Source organism: Mustelus asterias, chromosome 1 (genome assembly GCF_964213995.1).
Source record: "Mustelus asterias chromosome 1, sMusAst1.hap1.1, whole genome shotgun sequence".
Taxonomy (NCBI): domain Eukaryota; kingdom Metazoa; phylum Chordata; class Chondrichthyes; order Carcharhiniformes; family Triakidae; genus Mustelus; species Mustelus asterias.
This window is the reverse complement of record NC_135801.1, coordinates 62,683,164-62,706,646: the sequence shown is the minus strand read 5'-3', so window position 1 is coordinate 62,706,646 and position 23,483 is coordinate 62,683,164. Positions and strand designations below refer to the sequence as shown.

Here is a 23,483-nt window from a genome sequence, read left to right as displayed (position 1 = left end):
AATCCCCACAGTGCAGAAGGAGGTCATTCAGCCCATCGAGTCTGCACCAACTCTTTGACTGAACATCTTGTCCAGGCCCATTTCATTAACCTTCCCTCCTTCCCCCACCCCAACCCTATACCCTATCCCTGTCATGTCACACATTTACCCACAAATCCCCCTAACCTATACATCTTTGGACACTAAGGGACAATTATTATGGGCAATGCACCTAACCTGCACATCTTTGGACTGTGGGAGGAAACTGGAGCACCTGGAAGAAACCCATGCGAGCACAGTGGTTAGCACTGCTGCCTCTCAGCGCCAGAGACCTGGCTTCGATTCCCAACTTGGGTCACTGTCTGTGTGGAGTTTGTACGTTCTCCCCGTGTCTGCGTGGGTTTCCTCCGGGTGCTCCGGTTTCCTCCCACAGTCCAAAGATGTGCGGGTTAGGTGGATTGGTCATGCTAAATTGCCCCTTAGTATCAGGGGGACTAGTTAGAGTAAATGCATGGGATTATGGGGATAGGGCCTGGAGGGGATTGTGGTCGGTGCAGACTCAAAGGGCCGAATGGCCTCCTTCTGCTCTGTAGGGATTCTATGAATCTTCTATTCTAAGCACGGGGAGAACGTGCAAATTCCACACAGCCACCTGAGGCTGGAATCGAACCCGGGTATCTGGCGCTGTGAGGCGAAAGTGCTAACCACTGTGCCACCGTGCCGTCCCTCTGATTCCGATTAACTGAATAAAGTAGTTAGCACAATACTAGTGCCACAGGTGTGGCTTTTTCCTTGTCCAGAGGTGCGCTGTAAAAAGACACATCTAAAGCTGTGGGAAGTCAGGCAATGTCAGTGTACCGATTTTCCTTCAGGCATTTGAATATTTTTCTCAAATTTTTGGAGCTGCTGGAGGTTACATGAAAGATGGTAGCTGGAACCACACATCTGGATCGTGATGGCAAAATTGAAACATTTTGAATTTTTATGTTTTATCATGCGTTATTGTCATTTTAGACAGATGTCCATCAGTATGATGTATTTTGGCCCATACTTTGGTTGTTTCTGGTGTTAATTAAACAATTGATTGGAGTGTGGAAATTATTTACAATCTCAGATATCTCAGGCAATTATTGGGGATGGCTGTATTGCCCAAAGGAGTACTGTGTAACAGCTGGCTGGTTAAGGTGTTCTATTAAATTCGCACAGTGGGGCATGTACCTGCGAGAATTGTGGAGATCGGTCACACCTCCAGGGTCAGTGTGATGAAAGCTTTTTCTGAATCCGTTGATTGAAGGATACTTTCCATGACTGGGTTGCAGACCTCTGTGATTGACAATTGAACGGGCAGAGGTTTCACCTGATAAGCTTAAAATGGCCATTCTTGGAGATAGACACTGAGGTGGTCAGCACAACTGTAAGGCTGGGTATTTTTTGTGTTTAGGGCCAGTGTGACATGTGAAATTTAGACTGGTTTTGTAGTGCATGACTAACAGCTATATTCAGAGAGCAGGTTACATCATTGTTACTTTGAGGCATGTCCCACACCAAGAAACTGTGTGTTGTTCCTTCATTTATTTCTGCAACTAAAACCAATTATTTGCTCAAAACTTGTGTTGAAATTAGTAAATTAGTTGAAATACATGATGAAATCTAGTTCATCATGTATAGAGACGAGTATTTAGCTGCACATCAGTTCACTCCAGGTCATTATAGGACCAGAACTTACAGGAGAGATTAATGAAGCTGCAACCAAGAAATTGCCTTGTGTTGAAAAATAACACACTGATAATACTTGGATAAAGTGAAACCCTTTTCTGGAACACTTGGTGGTATAATGGATGCTTATCATCTTGGACCTGCATTCGAGTGCAATCAAACAAAAGTATTAAAGATTCCTTTCTTTCTCACATGAGTTTGAATGATGTTAGTGCATTGTTTCCAGCAATTTTTTAAAAATTTCATTCGTGGGACATGGGTGTCGCTGGCCGGCCAGCCAGCATTTATTGCCTATCTTTAGTTGCCCTTGAAGTGATTGGCTTGCTAGTGCATTCCAGAGGACAGTTGAGAGTCAACCACATTGTTGTGGCTCTGGAGTCATATGTAGGCTGGACCAGATAAGGATGGCAGATTTCCTTCCCTAAAGGGTTTGAGTGAACCAGATAGGTTTTCCTGACAATTAACAATGGTTTTATGATCATCAGTAGATTCTTAGTTCCAGATATTTGCAGGCAATTAACTCCTCTGAAAGGAGTTTGGCAATTATCTAATTGGAAATGTAGGTATCAATATAGACTGATTTGAACAAATATTCACAGCACATGATGACTGTTGTTGGGGAGGGCTGCAAGAGGGACAGCATGCTCGGAATAAAGAAATATCCTAGAGTTCTGCTTGAATATCTTTTTGAAATCAAGCAGCATTATTGAAGAATCTTTCCTCAGAAGTTTAAATGGATGGAATGGCGTCCGTAAGCCTAGGGTAGTGAGGTCCACCATCTGGAGAAGTAGGGGACTTGATGGGCTGAATGATATTGTCATTTTTGTTATGTATAATTTCAGTTGTGTGAAGTTGCTCTATCTGTTGGCATGACCAGAATTGTAGCGAAGGCATTGACTTGTACTCTGTCCAGCAGGCTTTGTACATATATTTTTGCATTGCTTCGTGCTGCCTATTTTGTTTTAAAAACTTGGAGGGGGCAGTGGACAACATTTCTTTTGAAATTCTTTCTTATCCATCAAGGGACGTGGGCATCACTGGCTAGGCCAGCATTTACTGTCCATCCCTAATTGCCTTGAGAAGGTGGTGGTGACAATGCAGCTGTATTCCAATTGTTCAGGGATTCACATGAGCGGATCCCTACCCAGAGGCCAGCCTGATTGACATTCTGGGTCTGCAGTTGGATGGGGAGCTGTTTTGTGAAGACTGCAGCAGCAGCTAAGTCCAGGGTGGGGGAAGAGGATTTCGGGGGGGGGTTAGGGGGAGGTATCGTGAGGAAGGGGGTTTGTTGCGGTTGGTGGGGGAGTGGGTGGGGGGTATCAATTGGAGATGGGGATTGATCCATTCATGGGGAAGGAAGGGATGGTACAAGTGGGGAGGATAGAGCCGATTGGGGAGCGCGGTGGGGGTGTCAGTTAGGGTGGGGGAAGGAGGGAAGATTAATGAAATGGGCTCCAGATCCCAAGGAGAGGTCGACAGCTTTGCGGGGGGGGGGGGGGCAGATCCAAGGCTTGGTAGTGGGGAAAAAGGGAGATCGGAGATCTCTTTAGGTTGGAGGCCTTACTGGTTGGGGGGTGGGGGGAGGGGATGGGGGAAGGATGTAAAAGCACTTGCCTCCATAATCCATCAGTCCTGACCTTCTTTGCATTCAGGAAATACGGCTACCCAGAGTTAGTTTGCTTTTTTAATGGTATGTGTTGCTATTTGTGTATACGTACACAAATTGCTTTGCTTCTCCACCCCATTTATATTTGTATTTTTCAAATTTTGTGTAGGTATGACATCCGCATTTTACTTACGATAGTATAATGCCTTACTCTTATCTGTGTTGTCATTGATTTGCCAGAGTGGAAACCTGCCAATTGCCCACAGGGAGACTGGAAGTGACAAATCAGTGGATGAGTGTAGGCGGTTTAATATTGCAGTAGCAGTGTTCAGCTGGCCGCAAGTTGATAGTGAAACATTGACGGATGAGAAATGGTTTTTCCACTGTATTCCCTCAAATGCTTCCCTCCATCCCCAAAAAGCCTAATTGCAATTTGTTCTGCTATCCTCCTGTTCTCTCTATAGGTGCCATTATTTGAATTATGTCTTCTTTTAAAAAAGCAGCATGAACTTTTGTGGCATATTGGCACATGCAGTATCTCATTAACCTAGAGCACAACCATGGGTTTGATTTCAGCACCAAATACTGTAAAATAAGATGTTGTATAAGGTTGCATCATTTGCTCAAGTTTTGCTTTATAACACACTTTGAAACACAGAGTAGCTGTTATATGAGAGAACCTTGGAACTCGTGAGTTCAGTGGCCAGAAATGAATTTTCAAACATTTTGGAGCTCCAGACAATAGCTACTGTTATTCACTCAAACAGAAAAAAATTCCACCACTAAAGTACATTTACCTTCCCAATTGGCTTAATGCCAAATTTTGAACTTGACCATTATGATCATTTTTTAAAACCTGCTAGACTCTGTATTGCATGTAGTTGAAGAGACACTTGCCAAGTGAAGGGAAGTTATGTCTACGACTTCCAACAATTTCCCCTTCGGGCCACCATTCTGAATACCTTGGTTTTACTGTGGAACATAATGTTTCTCTGTGAAATGTGTTGTGAGGAATTTTAACCCCATCAAATTGAGCAGGAGAGAATCGTGGGTGGTTTCAGAAAAGTTGAAGGTGCAGATGGTGACAACGTTAAAATTTCAAAAACCTGAAACCTGGCTGTTTTTAATGGAGATGGGCAGGCAGCGGGGTGCGGGGAGAACAACTAAACTGTTATCAAGAGATAGTCAGTTTTTTTAAGGATGTTAATGAGGCTACTGTAGAGTAATGGGTTACATCACAAGCATCATGTGACATTGCAGCATAGTTACATCAGTAAGAGACTGAAATCTGGTACTGAGACCTATACATGTGTATGTTTCTGTCGACTGTTTATGTGCACCATCTGAAACATGGTGGTAGCATATAACATATAGGGTGGCACAGTGGTTAGCACTGCTGCCTCACAGCGCCAGGGACCCGGGTTCGACTGTGCAGAGTCTGCACATTCATCCCGTGTCTGTGTGGATTTCCTCAGGGTGCTCTGGTTTCCCCCCACAGTCCGAAAGACTTGCTGGTTAGGTGCATTGGCCACGCTAAATTCCCCCCAAACAGTTGCCAGAATGTGGCGACTAGGGAATTTTCACAGTAACTTAATTGCAATGTTACTGTAAGCCTATTTGCAACACTAATAAATAAACTATTAAGCAACAGACAGAATGCTAAAAGCCAGAGAAATTTTGAGAAGACTGCATACACCAGTATTTCCCAATACTTGGGAAAAGGAGAAGAAGAAAAATTAAAGACTCCTCTGAGAAGAGTGCATTGTGGGTACCGCAGATACAAAGAGATGCACTGACCTAGATCCTGACAGCAGTGAGTACAGATCACAGGCAAACAGCCAAACTACTGATGCAGCAACAGATCCAGAGCTTGGGGTAAACATGGAGTTGACACTGTCATCCCCACAACTGTTCCAAAGCGCTGAAGACTCGCAACGTCCAACACTGGCACAAGGGAAGAAGAGATTCTCCAGATACAGAACAGCTTCGGGTTTGCCTAAGCAGGAAGAGAAGGATGAGGTCAGTATTTTACGCAATAGGGGCCATATTAGACAATGTTATTAATGAGGCTTCAAGCTCATGTGAGGAAGTCCTGCAGGCATTCAACTTGTACTTAAGTGTTCGACAAAATTGTAACATTGAACAAGAGAAGGCAAAAAACCAGGAGAATCAATCAATTGATTTATTAGTGAACTACACAAACTGATAGAGATTGTGACTATTGGATCCTCAGAAATGAATCACTGCAAGATCCTATAGTAGTTTGAAGAAATCCTATCAGATCTTTTGCAAATGAGGGAAGATTTAACCCTTACAAATAGTATGACAGACTGTGCTTAGGAAGCAAAATAGAGTGGTTGTTTGTGAGGAAAGTGATGTTGCTTGGAGAGAAATGAGTGAAGCTATTCAATATGTCAGACAAAAAGGAGAAAAAGCAAAAGCCCCTGGAATCAAGAAAAAACATGCAACCCGCCATCTTGAGATGTTCTCGGTGTGGTGGGAAGACCCTGCACAAACAGGAAAAATGCTCAGCAGGGGGAGTTGAGTGCCACAACAGTGGGAAGTTAGGGCATTTTAAAAAAGCCTGCTGATTCAAAGTTCATAAAGCTCATTGGGAGAATGATAACAAAACTATATAAAATCCAAGAAGTGGAAGAGCCACAAAAACAACTAACTTTCTTAGTGGAAGTTAATGAAGCAAAAAATAATTACTGGAGCATTAGGTTAGAAGTTGATGAAGCGAGATACCAGTACAGCTGTTTCAGTATTATCTGATTAACCCATTACAGTCATTCTCCATCCAGTTGCAAGGTTCAGGAGGGACAACAGTGAACGTAATAGGCCAACACTTGGCAGGATTATGATACAAAGGTAAATAAATTGTGGAACCCCTGTATTAGAGCCATTACTGAGCAGATAAGCATGTTTGCAGCTGAGACTCATTTGCAAGGATGAAATTGCAGATGAGCAGCCCAATAATGTATTTGAAATGAATTTTTATCCCTATTTTCAGGTTTAGAAAAGCTGAAAACAGAATGTCACATAGTCCTAAGGGCAGATAGTAAGCTTATATATCTCCTTACAGTGAGGAAGGCTCTGAACTCACTCTGAGATGAAGTCAAGAGTGAGATTGAACACACGTTACAACAAGAGGATTTCTCTGATTAACCATATTGATGAAGTAGTGTTCTGGAATGGTCACTGTGCCAAAGTCCTAGCGCACTGGAGTTGCCAACAATTGTAGCTAGCGGATACGTCATCTACAGGCTTGGGCACAATGCTGTTTCAAGTTCAAGGAAATTGAGAAAGACGACCAGTTTATTACACCAAGTTCTCTCATGGACATAGAGAAGAGGTATGCAACCACTGAGGAAGAAGCATTAGCAGCCATGTGAGCCTGCAAGAAGTTCTCCGATTATGATATGGGATTATGTTTTAAAATTGAAACCGATCACAAACCTTTGGATATGCATCATAACCTAAAGGAAATTGGAAAAGTGCCACCTTGGTAGTATTCAACGTTCCATACTGAGAATCGTGAGACAGCTCATTGGCAAATTGTGGATCGTTGTCTGGCACCACAATGCCCAGAATGCAATATTTCACAAAGATTCTTCTCAGTTATGTAAAGACTGCTTCTATCGTGGTGTCATGCAGTCCACTCGCTCCAAACCAAGTGCAGTGGTAATCAATAACAATGATTAAACCTGTGCCTTTGAACTCAAATAATTCTATTCCCAGGAGCTCCCATGGCCTCGTAGAGAAGGTAATGGTGCAAGTGTTTTGCTCTGCATTACACACGTAAGACAATTTGCGATTAACACACAACTGAAATAATTGATGCGTGACCACCAATTTGACAGTTGGGCTCTTGCTCTGCATTTTGCTATTCACAAGTGACCTTGATGATTTTCTGTAGAATGTTGATTCAAAGTGTTTTAGAGAAATCATTGATGAATGGAAGATGTTTTCTTTATTCAAAGTATTGAATTATTTAGCATATACTCCTGCCATTTTCTGGCAATGCTTTTTTATTTTGATGCATTCGTCATCCTGTTGTCCTTACTTAATATCTTGTAATCTCTTCTCAGTGGCTGGTAAGGGTGTGGTAATTAGCAAGTGTATGCTTCTACTACTACATCAAAATTTAAATCTTCCAGCTTGACTTCTTGCACTGGTACTCTGAATAATGCATCTGCGGTTGTCTGGTACTTCCCTTGAAGGTACTCAGTAGATGAATCAAATCTCACGATTCTCAGTATGGAACGTTGAATACTACCAAGGTGGCACTTTTCCAATTTCCTTTAGGTTATGATGCATATCCAAAGGTTTGTGATCGGTTTCAATTTTAAAACATAATCCCATATCATAATCGGAGAACTTCTTGCAGGCTCACATGGCTGCTAATGCTTCTTCCTCAGTGGTTGCATACCTCTTCTCTATGTCCATGAGAGAACTTGGTGTAATAAACTGGTCGTCTTTCTCAATTTCTTTGAACTTGAAACAGCATTGTGCCCAAGCCTGTAGATGACGTATCCGCTAGCTACAATTGTTGGCAACTCCAGTGCGCTAGGACTTTGGCACAGTGACCATTCCAGAACACTACTTCATCAATATGGTTAATCAGAGAAATCCTCTTGTTGTAACGTGTGTTCAATCTCACTCTTGACTTCATCTCAGAGTGAGTTCAGAGCCTTCCTCACTGTAAGGAGATATATAAGCTTACTATCTGCCCTTAGGACTATGTGACATTCTGTTTTCAGCTTTTCTAAACCTGAAAATAGGGATAAAAATTCATTTCAAATACATTATTGGGCTGCTCATCTGCAATTTCATCCTTGCAAATGAGTCTCAGCTGCAAACATGCTTATCTGCTCAGTAATGGCTCTAATACAGGGGTTCCACAATTTATTTACCTTTGTATCATAATCCTGCCAAGTGTTGGCCTATTACGTTCACTGTTGTCCCTCCTGAACCTTGCAACTGGATGGAGAATGACTGTAATGGGTTAATCAGATAATACTGAAACAGCTGTACTGGTATCTCGCTTCATCAACTTCTAACCTAATGCTCCAGTAATTATTTTTTGCTTCATTAACTTCCACTAAGAAAGTTAGTTGTTTTTGTGGCTCTTCCACTTCTTGGATTTTATATAGTTTTGTTATCATTCTCCCAATGAGCTTTATGAACTTTGAATCAGCAGGCTTTTTAAAAATGCCCTAACTTCCCACTGTTGTGGCACTCAACTCTCCCTGCTGAGCATTTTTCCTGTTTGTGCAGGGTCTTCCCACCACACCGAGAACATCTCAAGATGGCGGGTTGCATGTTTTTTCTTGATTCCAGGGGCTTTTGCTTTTTCTCCTTTTTGTCTGACATATTGAATAGCTTCACTCATTTCTCTCCAAGCAACATCACTTTCCTCACAAACAACCACTCTATTTTGCTTCCTAAGCACAGTCTGTCATACTATTTGTAAGGGTTAAATCTTCCCTCATTTGCAAAAGATCTGATAGGATTTCTTCAAACTACTTAAAGTCCAGGACTTTAACCTGGTGTTGTTAAAACTTTTACTGGGGAAGCAGAAGTACAGCCTTGTGTAGAGTACTGAGATGTGTGTAAAAATAGGTCTGTAAATAAACAATAACGTTTTTTCCCAAGGAATGGTCCATGGTAGCATTCTTAAGGTAACAGGCAAACTTTAAAGAAACCCCAGTTAAACCCCAAGTCCAAGGGGAAACCGCTATGTTCCTCAGATTTAGTAGCTGCAGGCCAGGTTTTTCGAGCCTTGGAAAAATCGCACAGTAGAAAGAAAGGTGAGAATGGCCAGATTCAGCAGATTGTCCAGCATTGTTTGTGAACGAGAAGGAGTGAATCCCACCACCCTCCCAATGATCACTTCAAACCTATAACCTCAAAATTGCTCCCCCACCCAACCCATAATTTTCTGCCAACCCATAATGTCTCCACAATTCCAGCATCTCTCATCCTATCCTATCCTCTCCTCCCGATCTCCTCCAGGCCCTTCCCCCGTTGACCCATGATCTGTCCTCCTCCCCACTCCTGACTCATGAACTACCCCCAACAAATAGTGTCTCCCTGACCCACAATCTCCCTCATGACCTCTGCCACCCCCTCCCATCCCACAGTTGCCTCCCAGCCTACCATCTCCTCTAATCGGCAATCCATGTCAAAAAATGTATTTTGATCAATGTAATGGATCGAGGTCGACTTAGTGCAGCTTTAACTATAAAGGCTTTATTGCCAACAGAGTATTTATATGCATGTACAACAAGGTAAGACTAGACTATAAGTGCGACTGCTCTTCTGAACTCCCGGGCCCCTCCTTGACGTGTAGTCCATGCTCTCCTGCCAATTGGCTCTGCTTCCCATCAAAGCAGTTCATAGGGTCCTCACCAGTCACATGATCCTAAGAACACACCCCCCCCCCCGCTACTACAATCAAGCAACAGTTAAATGAAGAATGGGTCCCAGGATATGTTTAAGGAATGTGTACACTGTATAATAATGATCAGGCTTCTGATAAGTAAAACTTCACGATTTTTAAGAATTTGACACTAAAGCTGATGAAAGAGATTGTGGAATGGCCTAACTGCACCTTTTTTCCTCTAAATACTCATGTATGCAGTCTTCTCACTTTTTTCTGAGTTTTAGCACTCTGTTGCTTAATAGTTTATCTATGAGTATCACATGTAGACTTACATTAACACTGTAATGGAGTAACTGTGACATTCATTTAAGTGCATGTCATGAAGTTGTATTTTGTCAGAAATGGTTTTCAATTTGGAGGTTTACTTTCTGTCCCTCCTCATTTCACTTTTCAGCTTTTTGTCCTTTGGTTTTCAACCTCATTTCATTTCCATTTCTACAAAGAACTCAGGTGGGCAGTTGTTGCCTTAGCAATGTCCATGCAGAAAGAAAATTGATTTTTCATCTAATCTCAGTCCCTTAATTTATGAAATCTAATTTTAGCAGCCAAAGGGTAGGTAGGGAAGAGCCAGGTAGAAGAATCATGTGAAGAATAGGAATGAAGGTCAGGCAGAACTCACCAGAACATGAAACGGGCAACACTCTGGAGAGGGATAGATAGGTGGATAAGGAGGGTACAGGAGAAAGACAGGCAAACAGATCGAGAAATGAACAGGAATAAAGCTGAGGCAAACATTTTGAATGATTTTCCATTGTTACTTGTATACTTTCCAGCTACTGAGCGTGACAGTGTACAACACTTCCACTGAATTTGTGACTTTGCCATTTTTGTGTGACCTGGTCTGTCACAAAGCATGCAAGTTAATTCGTACCAGTCTGTCCCCTGAGAACAGTTCAGTCACCGTCAGCACGCCACTTCTAAGCTGCTTCTGTTAAAATTGGGAGAGGGGCATGTTCGAATCAGATTGGGGTCAGGTTTTAGATTTTTGAAATTTTACTCCCTCCTCTTTCTCCTTTATCAAAAATGCTGTACAGTAAGATCAGTTTTCTCTTTTGCCTCCAGCAGCAAACATTGGTGGTCCTACAGAGATTGGGAACTACAAGGAGATTATCCAGCAGAAAACTGACTTTTGTACTTTTAACAGGATTGGTTTGTCTCCATGCTTATTTAACCTGCAATCCCATTGCAATCTGTGTGGTAATAAGCAGCTCCTTTTAATTTCAGACTCTGGAAAAACACAATAACAACAGAAGAGAGATCTTGAAGTATAATTACTACAATACACTTACATGAGGCCATCTAGTGTTCACTTAATAATGTGCAAGTGTCATGCATATCACAAGTGTTTATTAAGAACTGAAGTATATTGTGACAGATAACATCTACCAGCTAAATGATAATTGTCAAATGTAAAATACGCATGATTTAATCTAGTAATGCATAAAGCATTGTAAGATGCAAGAAATAAACATGCTCTACATTACGTGTTCAAATTCCAAATTTTATTTCGTTTTGGAAAGAAAGGTACTGAAAGAGATGATATTTGTCAGAATAGTACAATATTGCCAGACAAATTGAAAAGCAAATACACCCTTAAATTATTTAACGTTTTAAATAGACAGGTTTATTAATATATCTGGAGGAATTTGATACAAGCATATTGAACATTCCAATTATATAATTTACTGACACTTTCAGGCTGTTCCTAGTTGATAGATACAAAATCTAGTCCACAACCTTACTCTGAGTAGTTGCTAGACTCATATGTTGAATGTCTTGATCTTCATATGCTAAGATAGTATTTTGTCTTTTTTCATAAAAGTCTTATTTCCTGTATCGCAATGGAGTTAGAGCTCGCTTGCAACTATAAAACTCGTGCAATATATTTTTCAACGTAGGCAAACCGAATGCCTGATAACAGTTCATGTTCAACTAGACCAGCAGGGGTTGGGAACCAGAGTGATTTCAAATAGGAGAGAAACAAAGCTTGTAATGATTGGAAGCAAAATAGTAAATGGAATTATAAGGCAGTGGAAACAACAGGCCAGCATAAAATAGGGTCAAAATATGGAAAAATGTTAAAAAGGGACTATCTGAATGCACACAGCATTCGCAACAACGTAGATGAATTGTTAGTACAAATCAGAGTAATTGCCATTGCAGAGACACAGCTACAGGGTAACCAGGGCTGGGAAAGAAATATTCCAGGGTATTTGACATTTAGAGAAGGATCGGCAAAAAGGAAACCGAAGTGGGGTGTTGCTATTTATAAAGGACAAGATCAGTACGTTATTGAGAGAGCATTTTAGATTGGCAGATCAAGATGTAGATATGGAATGCATATGTGACAGTTTTCTGGAACAGATTGTTGAGGAACCAACTAGAGAATGGGCTATTTTAGGTCTAATATTGTGCAATGAGAAGGGGCTAATTCCTAACTTAATTGCAAAGGAGCCTTTGAAGATGAATGACCGTAATATTTTACAGTAAGTTTGAAAGTTATGTAGTTCAATCCGAAACTGAGGTCTTAAAGCTAAACAAAGGAAACTTTGAAGATATGGGGCAAGTTGGCTGTGGAAATTAGATTAACACACATGACAGTGGATAGGCAATGGCGAGCATTTAAAGAATTAATACATAGCTTACAACAAATTTACATCCCTTTGAAGCACAAAATCCAACAGGAAAATTGATCCAACCATGGCTAACAAGAAGCTAAAGTTTATATATGATCAAAGGAAGAGGCTTATAAAGTTGCCCAAAAAAATCGTAAACCTGAGGATTGTGAGTGTTTAAGAATTCAGCAGTGACCCAAGAAAGACAAAAAAAGAATATAAACATAATCTGGCACAGTGGTTCCCAACTAACCAGTGTGCCACCATGAAGACACGCCCCCTCCCTCCACCCCTAAGTGTGGCACAAAAAAAGATTCAAAATTATTGTAATTAAACTACAACTAACCTTTGTCTTCAGCTCTGTGGTTGGCATCTCCAATTCCCAATGAATCTTGGGCCTCCCATGCATGTCGGCTGGGAGAGAGCAGTAAATGTGTCCTTTAGATTTTTTATGTTGGTCAGGCCCATGCACATGAACAATGGGACTTGGAGCTGAAGACAAAGGTCCCATGCACCTGCACAAATAATAAAGCTCAAAAAGGGGGCAACAGCCCTGGGAGAAGCTGGAGACAGTAAGAGTTTTCACAACACCAGGTTAAAGTCCAACAGGTTTATTTGGTAGCAAATACCATTAGCTTTCGGAGCACTGCTCCTTCGTCAGATGGAGTGGAAATGTGCTCTCAAACAGAGCACAGAGACACAAAAATCAAGTTACAGAATACTGATTAGAATGCGAATCCCTACAGCCAGCCAGATCTTAAAGATACAGACAATGTGGGTGGAGGGAGCATTAAGCACAGGTTAAAGAGATGTGTATTGTCTCCAGACAGGACAGCCTGCAAGTCCAGGAGGCAAGCTGTGGGGGTTACTGATGATGTGACATAAATCCAACATCCCGGCTTAGGCTGTCCTCATGTGTGCGGAACTTGGCTATCAGTTTCTGCTCAGCGACTCTGCACTGTCGTGTGTCGTGAAGGCCGCCTTGGAGAACGCTTACCTGAAGATCAGTGGCTGAATGCCCGTGACTGCTGAAGTGCTCCCCCACAGGAAGAGAACAGTCTTGCCTGGTGATTGTCGAGTGATGTTCATTCATCCGTTGTCGTAGCGTCTGCATGGTTTCCCCAATGTACCATGCCTCGGGACATCCTTTCCTGCAGCATATCAGGTAGAAAACGTTGGCCGAGTTGCAAGAGTAGGTACCATGTACCTGGTAGATGGTGTTCTCACGTGAGATGATGGCATCCGTGTCGATGATCCGGCACGTCTTGCAGAGGTTGCTGTGGCAGGGTTGTGTGGTGTCGTGGTCACTGTTCTCCTGATGGCTGGGTAGTTTGCTGCGGCCAATGGTCTGTTTGAGGTTGCGCGGTTGTTTGAAGGCAAGAAGTGGGGGTGTGGGGATGGCCTTGGCGAGATGTTCGTCTTCATCAATGACATGTTGAAGGCTCCGGAGGAGATGCCGTAGCTTCTCCGCTCCGGGGAAGTACTGGACGACGAAGGGTACTCTGTCCACTGTGTCCCGTGTTTGTCTTCTGAGGAGGTCGGTGCGGTTTTTCGCTGTGGTGCGTCGGAACTGTCGATCGATGAGTCGAGCGCCATATCCTGTTCTTATGAGGGCAGCTTTCAGCGTCTGGAGGTGTCTGTTGCGATCCTCCTCATCCGAGCAGATCCTGTGTATTTGGAGGGCTTGTCCGTAGTGGATGGCTTCTTTAACGTGTTTAGGGTGGAAGCTGGAGAAGTGGAGCATCGTGAGGTTATCCGTGGGCTTGCGGTACAGTGAGGTGCTGAGGTGACAGTCCTTAATGGAGACGCATGTGTCCAAGAATGCAACCGATTCCGGAGAGTAGTCCATGGTGAGTCTGATGGTGGGATGGAACTTGTTGATGTCATCATATAGTTGTTTCAGTGATTGCTCACCATGACTCCAAAGGAAGAAAATATCATCGATGTATCTAGTGTATAGCATCGGTTGAAGGTCCTGTGCGGTGAAGAAGTCTTGTTCGAACCTGTGAATGAAGATGTTGGCATATTGAGGTGCGAATTTGGTCCCCGTGGCTGTTCCGTGTGTCTGGATGAAGAACTGGTTGTTGAAGGTGAAGACATTGTGGTCCAGGATGAAGCGGATGGATGTGTTGTAAAATTGCATCCGGAAACTGGCAGTTGACGGCGTTGAGTACTGAGGCTTTAACCTGTGCTTGATGCTCCCTCCACCCACATTGTCTGTATCTTTAAGATCTGGCTGGCTGTAGGGATTCGCATTCTAATCAGTATTCTGTAACTTGATTTTTGTGTCTCTGTGCCCTATTTGAGAGCACATTTCCACTCCATCTGATGAAGGAGCAGCGCTCCGAAAGCTAATGGTATTTGCTACCAAATAAACCTGTTGGACTTTAACCTGGTGTTGTTAAAACTCTTAATGTGTTCACCCCGGTCCAACACTGGCATTTCCACATCGAAGCTGGAGAGACAGGGAGAGGCTTAAAAAAAAACAGACGAAAGGACAGAGCGAAGTTAAAAATGAAGTTCCCAGTAGGGGAAAAAGATAGAGAAAATAGTAGGTACGTCTCAAAATCTTTTTATCGTATAGACATATAAAAGGTTGATCTAGCGTAATCTAGAAACACAAAAACAACTAAAAACTTGTATTGGTATATAAAAAGGAAAAGATTAGCAAATGGGTCTATATAGGCAGAGACAGGAACATTTATAATGGCGAACATGGAAATTGCAGAGAAACTAAACAATACTTTGTGTCTGTCTTCATGGTGAAAGATACAAAAATTCTCTTGGGAACACTGGAGAACTTGGGGACAAATGAGAATGCGGAACTGAAAGAAATGAGTATCAGTAAGTAAACAGTACTAGAGAAATTGTGATTGAAGGTCGGTAAATCTCCTGGACTTGTTGATCCAGAGTGTTGAAAGAAGTGGCTGCAGAGATAGAGGATGCATTGGTGGTCATACAGATTCTGGAATGGCTCCTGAGATTGGAAAGTAGCAAATGTAATCCCCCTGTTTAAAAAGGAGGGAGCGAGAAAACGGAGAACTACAAATCTGTTAGCCTGACATCCATAATAGGGAAAATTATGGAATCTATTTTAAAGAATGTGATAACTGAACATTTAGAAAATAATGGTAGGATTGGGCAGAGTCTACATGGATTTGTGAAAAGGAAATAGTATTTGACAAACTTGTTAAGGATACATAGTAGCAGAATAGATAAGTGGGAATCATTGGATGTGGTGTCTTCGGATTTCAGAAGGCTTTTAAAAAGGCCCACATAAGAGGTTAGACAAAATTGCAGCATGTGAGATTGGGGGTAATGTATTGACAAGGATGAGGAGTTGGTGAACAGACAGAAAATGGAGAGTTGGAATTAACAGGTCATTAATGGATTGGCAAGAAATGTCAAGGGCATTTAAACAGGCTTAATGAGTGGGCAAGAATATGGCAGAAAGAATACAATGTGAATAAATGTGATGTTATCCACTTTGGTAGCAAAAACAGGAATGCAGCATATGTCTTAAATGGTGAGAGATTGGGAAGTGTTGATGTCCTAAGGGACCTGGCTGTTCTTGTTCATGAATCACTGAAAGCTAGCACGCAGGTGCAGCAAGTAATTAGGAAGGCAAATGGTACGTTGGCCTTTATTGCAAGAAAACTTTAGTACAGGAGTAAAGATGTCTTGCTTTAATTGTATTGAGCCTTGATGAGACTGCACCGGGAATATTGTCCACAGTTTACTGCTTATAGAGGAGAAAACAAATGAAAACATCTTTCTGTTTATGGACAGCCTTTGGGAAGAGAAATTAGTGCTGTTTAAAATTAACCCCACCTTCTGTCTGCAACTGAAATTGGGAGCTTAAATTGATCCTTCCGGGATCAACCATTTGAATTTGAGCAGAGTCCAAGTTAAAATGAGCAAAACCTGATATAAAAGACTCAACTGGACATCAGTAAGAAAAACTCAGTGGCTGGAATGAATTTTAAAGCACAATAACTTACCATAGCAAATCTCTTGAGGCAGCACGGTTGCACAGTAATTAGCACTGCTGCCTCACTGCACCAGGGACCTGGGTTTGATTCCTTGGGCCACTGTCTGTGCGGAGTCTGCACCTTCTCCCCATGTCTGCGTGGATTTCCTGTGAGTACTCCAGTTTCCTCCTACAGTCCGAAAGACATGCTGGTTAGATGCATTGGCCATGCTAAATTCTCCCTCCGTGTACCCAAATAGGCGCCGGAGTGTGGTGACTAGGAGATTTTCACAGTAACTTCATTGCAGTGTTAATGTAAGCCTACTTGTGACATTAATAGATAAACTTTTAGAAAATGTTTTGAACTCTGTTCCCTGAGATGAAGGAAATGGCAATTTCCCTGCCAAATTTGAGCTCGAGGAGTTCAGATTGCAGCTAGAGTCTCATGATCAGGAAAGAGACAGAGAGAGCAAGGGAACAGGAGAGCAAAAGTACGAGAGAAATGGAGAGAGAAGAGTTTCGGCTCTGATAATTGGAAATGGAGCTAGCAGTTCAAAGGGAGAGAGAGAGACCAGACAGCTTGATGCTGCAAGGGAAAATTTTCCTAATTCAGAACCACTCCCTCAGGTCCTCAGGAATGCTAGATTCATTCCCAATTTCAAAGAGAATAATGTGGAGTCATTTTTTACCACTTTCGAGGAAGTAACAGGACTGCTAAAATAGCCATCAGAAATCTGGACATTTTTAGTTCAAGGGCAGCTGTCAAGGAGAGCCCAAGAGGTCTACTGCATCCTGACTCCTGATGTGTGCACGTATTATGAGCAGACCAAAGCTGCCATCCTAAGTGCCTATGAGTTAGTCCCAGAGGCATATCGCTAGCAATTCTGGTACACTCGTAAGAAGTCCACACAAAACTACATTGAGTTTGAATGTCCAAAGCAAATCAAGTTTGACTGATGGGTAAGATCCCTCAGAATCCCCTCTTTGAGGGACTGGGTGAGTTATTTTTGGGAGGAATTCAAAAATAGCTTGCCCTCCAACCTGCAACATCTGGGATGCAGCCGTCACAGCAGACGACTCTGATTTCATCCAGGAAACAGGCCTGGAAACACAAACCGATCGTTTCCGAATCATTCCCATGAACATTGGAAAGATCAGCAGGATGAACAGATAGGAGAAGACCCCCACCCAGGGAAGGAAACATGAAGGAAGGTGTGAGATGCCTTCCTGCAGGCTGAACTGGGATCCCCAGGAGACTGGTGTGTTCTCTGCAATAAAATAGGCCCTTCCAGGCCTGAGCGCCGGAAATTTAGAGTGAGGGCTGTTGGTCTAATAGCCCCCCCCCCTCCCCCGAAGGATTGCCCTAATGGGTAGTGCAGCAGTGCAGGCAGAGACTGTCTCTCACTACAGAAACTTGACCCTTGGAGGATGTGCACTTGTGTGTCTGAGCCAGACAAACTCCCACAGGGCTTCTGGAGTTTTGTCCTTTCAGGACAATACCCGTCCCAAATTGTGAGCAAGTCCATTGTTCTGCTCCAGTACACGGGGGCCACTAAATCCTTAAAGTTTGAGTTATTAAACCAGGGAAGGAAAGGGTGAAGGAGTTGCCTGAAATACGACTGGCAGAAACCTTATTTTCCAATATTAATTAGGGACAGAGTGAGTTTCCAAATCCACGAGCAGTTACAGACTGAGGTGACTCCCCCAGACGACAGTAGTGTCTGCCAGCAGAGGGATCCCAACCAGATTGGATCCCATACCTGCCCACCTTGATGCACAATCACAAGGCAACCTGACCAGGTTTCCCACTGCATTTAAAATGATCTGTAATAACACCCCAGGCTACAGCACTGTAGTCCTATCTGGTATGAGGCAACAAGAGCAGGTGAAGAGAATGGAATTCCTAAAATCTGTTTTTATAAGCTTGGATTCCACTCTAGATTTGAGAAGAAACATTAATGGTTATTTCTTGTTCCAGGTCTGTGACAGGAGTTGACGGTGACCCTGATTTGGTTCACATGGAAATTCAGGACAACAGTGGAGGTAAAGATTGACTACCGAGTGAATGATATCAGTGATACATCTGCATGCTGTACACTGTGCCAGTGATAGTTACAAGGAATATGCTGTAACTATGTGCTTGAGCTGAATCAATTGGAGTACATAATGGCTGATAGCAGATTGGCTGCAATTATACGCCTCATCTGTTTTTTTTTTAGAAACACCATTTTATTGGAGAGCACTCCGGGTGCAGCCTTAAAGTTACACAGGATAAATATTAGAGTTAAGATATTGTATGTAGAATATGGACTAGATGGACCACTGTCTTCCTCCTACGCCACAATGACATAGGAATAAAGGAACATGAGTAGGCCATTCAGCCCCTCGAGCCCACTTCCACCATTCAATAAAATCATGGCTGATCTGTGGCCTAACTCCATGTAACTGCCCGAGGCCCATATCCCCTGATATCCCTGCTCAATATAAATTTGAGACTCAAGCTTTAACCTAACAATTAAACCAACATCCACCGCAGTTTGAGGAAAAGAGTTCCAAACCTTCACAATTCTCTGTGTGTAGAAGTGTTTTCTAACATCTCTCCTGAACGCCTTGGCCCTAATTTTTAGATTATGGCCCCTGGTTCTAGAACTTTCAACTCGTGGAAACAATTTATCCTTATCCACCCTGTCCTTCCCTGTAAATGTTTTGTGGACTCAATTAATGTATTTGTATGCTGGCTGCTGTTTGAACAACACATGTAAACACAATTATTATGTGTTTACATGCTCATATTGATTCAGCTCAATTTCAAGATCTTTAATGGATTGTAAAATATTCAGCACAATGTTTTGTAAACTATAGGTTTCTAAAGCAGGTTTATTATTCGGGATACTAGGAAGCTACAAGTTTTCCATCTTTACTCTCACAATTATCCCAAACAATGAATGGTATTCATGGAGACACTGGGGTGGGGGAGAACCTCATGTTGCTGCCTTTGGGGAAGGCCAGCCACATTAAGTGCCAATCGGTCACTTAACTTGGTAAAGGTGTGTCTGCATTCGGATCAAGGACTCGTGGGGTGGGGGTGGTGGAAGCCCTGCCCAGCGAGAGCTTCCAGCCAATCAGAGGCCGGCAGCTCTTCATTGCTTGGCAGCACCACTGGAGAGGTGGTTGCTGCTGGTACTACACACACACCCGAGGCTCAGGATTGCCATGGAGTTAGATATGGTGGGAAGGGTGGTTAGGGGGGTTGACCACATGGCCATGATCTCAACACCTCCCACTGTCACTTTCCAATGCCGGATCCCTCATTCAGGCTTTGAGCACCTTTGACTCCACCTCCAGTATCCCTGCAAGTAGACACAATAGGGTTCGCTTTTGAACTTCCCGCGTGGTGACTGACCACTTAGCGGTGGTGGATTATTTGTACACTTGAGGGCTTTGTAGTTGGAGCTGGTTTAATGTTTTAAGTTTCTTTTCTGTTTTGTTTTGATTTCGGATGGTTCCTCTTTAAGAGACTGCCCTCAGCTTTCTTAATTTGGTTTAATTGGTTTAACTCAAAAGAGTTGGGATGGGTAGACTGTCCATGGGCCTTCCCACCACAAACTCAAATTGGGTCAGTGGCAGGAAGGCAGTGGGTCTGCAGCTATCATCCCCCCGCCTGTTTAAATGTTGGTCTGCCACCAAACCTGATCCAGGAGAGGGCATTAAATTCCACCCATCAGGTTTCTGAACTCAGCCAGGTTATCTGGATCGATCAGAGTGTAGAGCAGAAGAAGGAAAGATTATCCCAGATAAAATTAACCAAAACTATTCCTATATTTTCCAGAGGTCTGTTCAAGGACAAAAAGCATTACCTCAGGAAGTGGTTGCTTGTCTGCTGTCTCCTTGAGGAGTTGGCATAGTCACTGAATGATTTAATGATTGGAGAAGATAATCTTAAAGTTAACGGGGCGAAGGGAAAATAAATCTTAAAAATGGAGGAGTGAAAAACCGTACATTTCAGCACTGCCATTGACGACAGTCTAAGTTCAGCCTCAGTGCTGTCATGTGCTGCTGCCTCCAGAGAATCTAAGCACCAGCTCAGTGGGGGATTTTCCTGAATTCCACTGAAGGCGGGCTGAGTCATCAGAAGTAAATTAAAGCGTCTGCCACTGCCAGTAAGGACACCATTGGACTCCTGCTCAACCCAGGCTGCAAAAGTCGTTTCTGACTTGCTAACTTGTGTAGAGCTTTCTCAACAAGCCTGGAAGCATCCATACACAAAAATGAAAGCTAATATTTACGATTTTTAAGCAACTGAATGTATCCAAGATTGGTGCAGACATGTTTTTGTGTTGCTGCAAATGGAGTGGAGTTTGCTAGCCTTGGTCAATCTGTTACGTTATCCTACTGGAAATAGTTCTAATCTGTAATAGAATTACATAAAAGAGACATTGGATTGGTTTCAAAAAGCACAATCTAATGTTTGGATACTTGACTGGTCAACTGTTAATTAACACTCATGAGGTCAAGTTCTTTAATTCTTTATGTTAAAACAAACCAGCAGCAGCAGTACTTTATACATGGGGGCGGGGGACGAGTGGTTTGTGCTGCTATGAGCTATATTGCTTTTTGAGAACTGCAGCCTCGTGCTAATTAAAATCACCCAACTTATGTTGAGGTTGAAACCAAAAGTACATCTTTTTGAGGTAATTATAGTTGGCAGTTATTTTGATTAGACTATTAGCATTTTTATTAACTACAGCTACTTCTGAAAAATAATGGGTTTGATGATTAATGATTACATATGCGATGAATATTGTTGTAGTTGTAATTATCAGAGAGAAAAAAAGCCAAGTGTGCTTTTTAGTGTAATTGCCAGAAGCAGAATATTTTGTCTAGATGGAGAACAAATATTAGCCTGCGCAAGTGGGAATGATTAATGCAGAGCAGCACTTTGCAAGATGTTTGGGTGCTTGTGCAGGTTAGAATTCTGCATCTATAATGCACCTTCCGGGATTCAGTCAACAAACCTGCCAACTGACAGATTTGCTGCTGGGGTGCACATGCAATGCCAATGAAATATTGCACTGCTGCTTCTCTGTCATAAATCTACATTATCCATTAACCGCATGTAGCTTGAGACCATGCTGTCAGCTGTTAAGCAGTGATCCCTTTATTTGTGAAGGAGAGATTGTATGATTGTGTGTTTTGTGATGCTAGGCTAGCTAAAAGGATAACACAGCAAACTAGGATATACATTCGCCTTTTACACCTCATCGCAGGGATTGCTATCTCCTAGATGTTTAGAAATGGTCATTGCTTTAAGTGAAAGAAAAAGAAAGCCACCAGTCATTTTTTGTTTTATTCATTCGTGGGACTTGTGATCAATCAGAATCTTTCTCACTGACTTGAGTACAAGGTCACCTCTGTTTTTCAGAAATAGGGAAGGAAAAAGATGATAATTAAACCAGTCAGCCAGCAGTATACCTTTTGAGGTAATCTGAGCCAAGGGCTTTGAAGTAGAATTGAAATACTGTGCTCTTTGCACTGCCTTGCATAGCAGATTTTAACGTTTGAAAGCAGCAGGCAGGCTCTTTTCTGCAGTTGATTATTTATTGAGAAATATTGAATATTGTTTTACTTTTTTTCATACAGGCTTTCTTTATGTCACTTGCCAAATTTCAAACTGCACTGAAAAAGCACTAAAAACTCATTTCCCAGGAAACATAGATCAGAACTCGCTGCTGGTCAATGATGACTACATTTTCATTCAGGTAATTAATTCACGTAAACTTCATTACCTGTGCCTTATTAATATATAATATTCATTATAATGACGATATATAAACAGCAGATCAGCAATTATAACAAATTGTATAGACTTCCTTGTAGCCGAAGTAAAATTTAATTGCCAGGGAGTTAAGTGTTCACCTTTAGGTAGGTTCATTGTTGTGGCAAGTACAGAGTTTTTTTAAAAAAATGAACAGATGTGTATCATTCTGGAAACAGACCAACTCCTAGGAGATCAGGGCTGTGCAGCAGATGTGCTCTGCTGATATTGCCTTTGCTGAGATCAGCAGCGTGTCAGCCTGATGTTTTCCTGAGTTAAATGACCACGTTCTGAACTCCATGGGGGAGCCCTTCAAATACTGGTTTTCAATAAAATCCATCAAACAAAATAACTGCCCATTAACCAGTGGAAAGGGGCATTTCTGTGCTTTCATGCACACACAATTTCCATGTATTTTACGTAGGTTCCATCGCCCACCTATTTAAGGTAGTAATATGTAAATCTAGCTCCTATGCCGCATATAGAACCCCAATCACAATTTTATGATACATTTGGATGGAGCATGTATTGTCAATACTCTGTTCATTTGTACTGGTGTTAAGTGGCATAACTAGCATTTATTAGAGGAATTATTGACATGTATTCAAAAAGTGGCCAAGGCTGTTTTTCATTTTGTGGGGAGGATCAGGAAGGTCCAGAATAATACTTTGTCCAACAGCCATGAGTGGCTCTGTGGGATCACACCCACCCCCAATCCCAGTACCTCAGCTAAACTTCCCCAACTATCAATGTAGCCACCTCATAGCCTGGTTTGGCTCTTGGCTGCTGGGCTCCTAAAATATATTTTATGCTAGTGATGCAAATTCATATCCCCAATATCTCAGTACTTTCCCTTTACAGAGACTTTTGCCACCCTCTTTATTTGTCTTCATAGATCAATATGCTCCCTTTCCTTGATGTACTAATTGAGAAATCCACTACTAAGTTCTCCACTACTGTCCACAGCAAGTCTACCTTCAAGAGTCAATTTGCACTTTAGGATTCATATAGTTCCATGTACTGTAGGGGTTGCCCATGTGCATTTTGTAAACAGCTAGCCATTTGATCACCTTGGAAGCTTGACACAGAAATAGAGTGCAAATTCCTATCCTGCTGTTCTGATCAGATCATTGTTCACTGTGTGTCATGCAAATTCACAAATGGGCCAAAGGCTGCCATTTTAATTACCCTGGACAGGCAAAAGTATCTCAAAACTTTGAACAACGGATTGAACAAGCTGTTTCATGGTGCTAGTATGCAGTGACTATGTGCATGGTATTTGCCACAGACAGCTGCCATCAGTCCAAAAAGATAATTTGTCTACCACACAATGT

The 23,483-nt window shown here is 42.2% G+C and overlaps 1 protein-coding gene across 4 annotated transcripts in view; it reads left to right on the top strand.

Annotated features, from left to right (window-relative positions):
• The window catches only part of sorcs2 (sortilin-related VPS10 domain containing receptor 2), a 612,212-nt gene that overhangs the window by 439,616 nt on the left and 149,113 nt on the right, over window positions 1-23,483 (top strand). For all 4 annotated transcript variants that reach the window (XM_078213272.1, XM_078213290.1, XM_078213281.1 and 1 more), the window contains exons 6-7: window positions 18,313-18,377; window positions 21,975-22,093. In XM_078213272.1, the coding sequence (XP_078069398.1) occupies window positions 18,313-18,377; window positions 21,975-22,093 (184 nt within the window). The remainder of the gene's footprint in view (window positions 1-18,312; window positions 18,378-21,974; window positions 22,094-23,483) is intronic.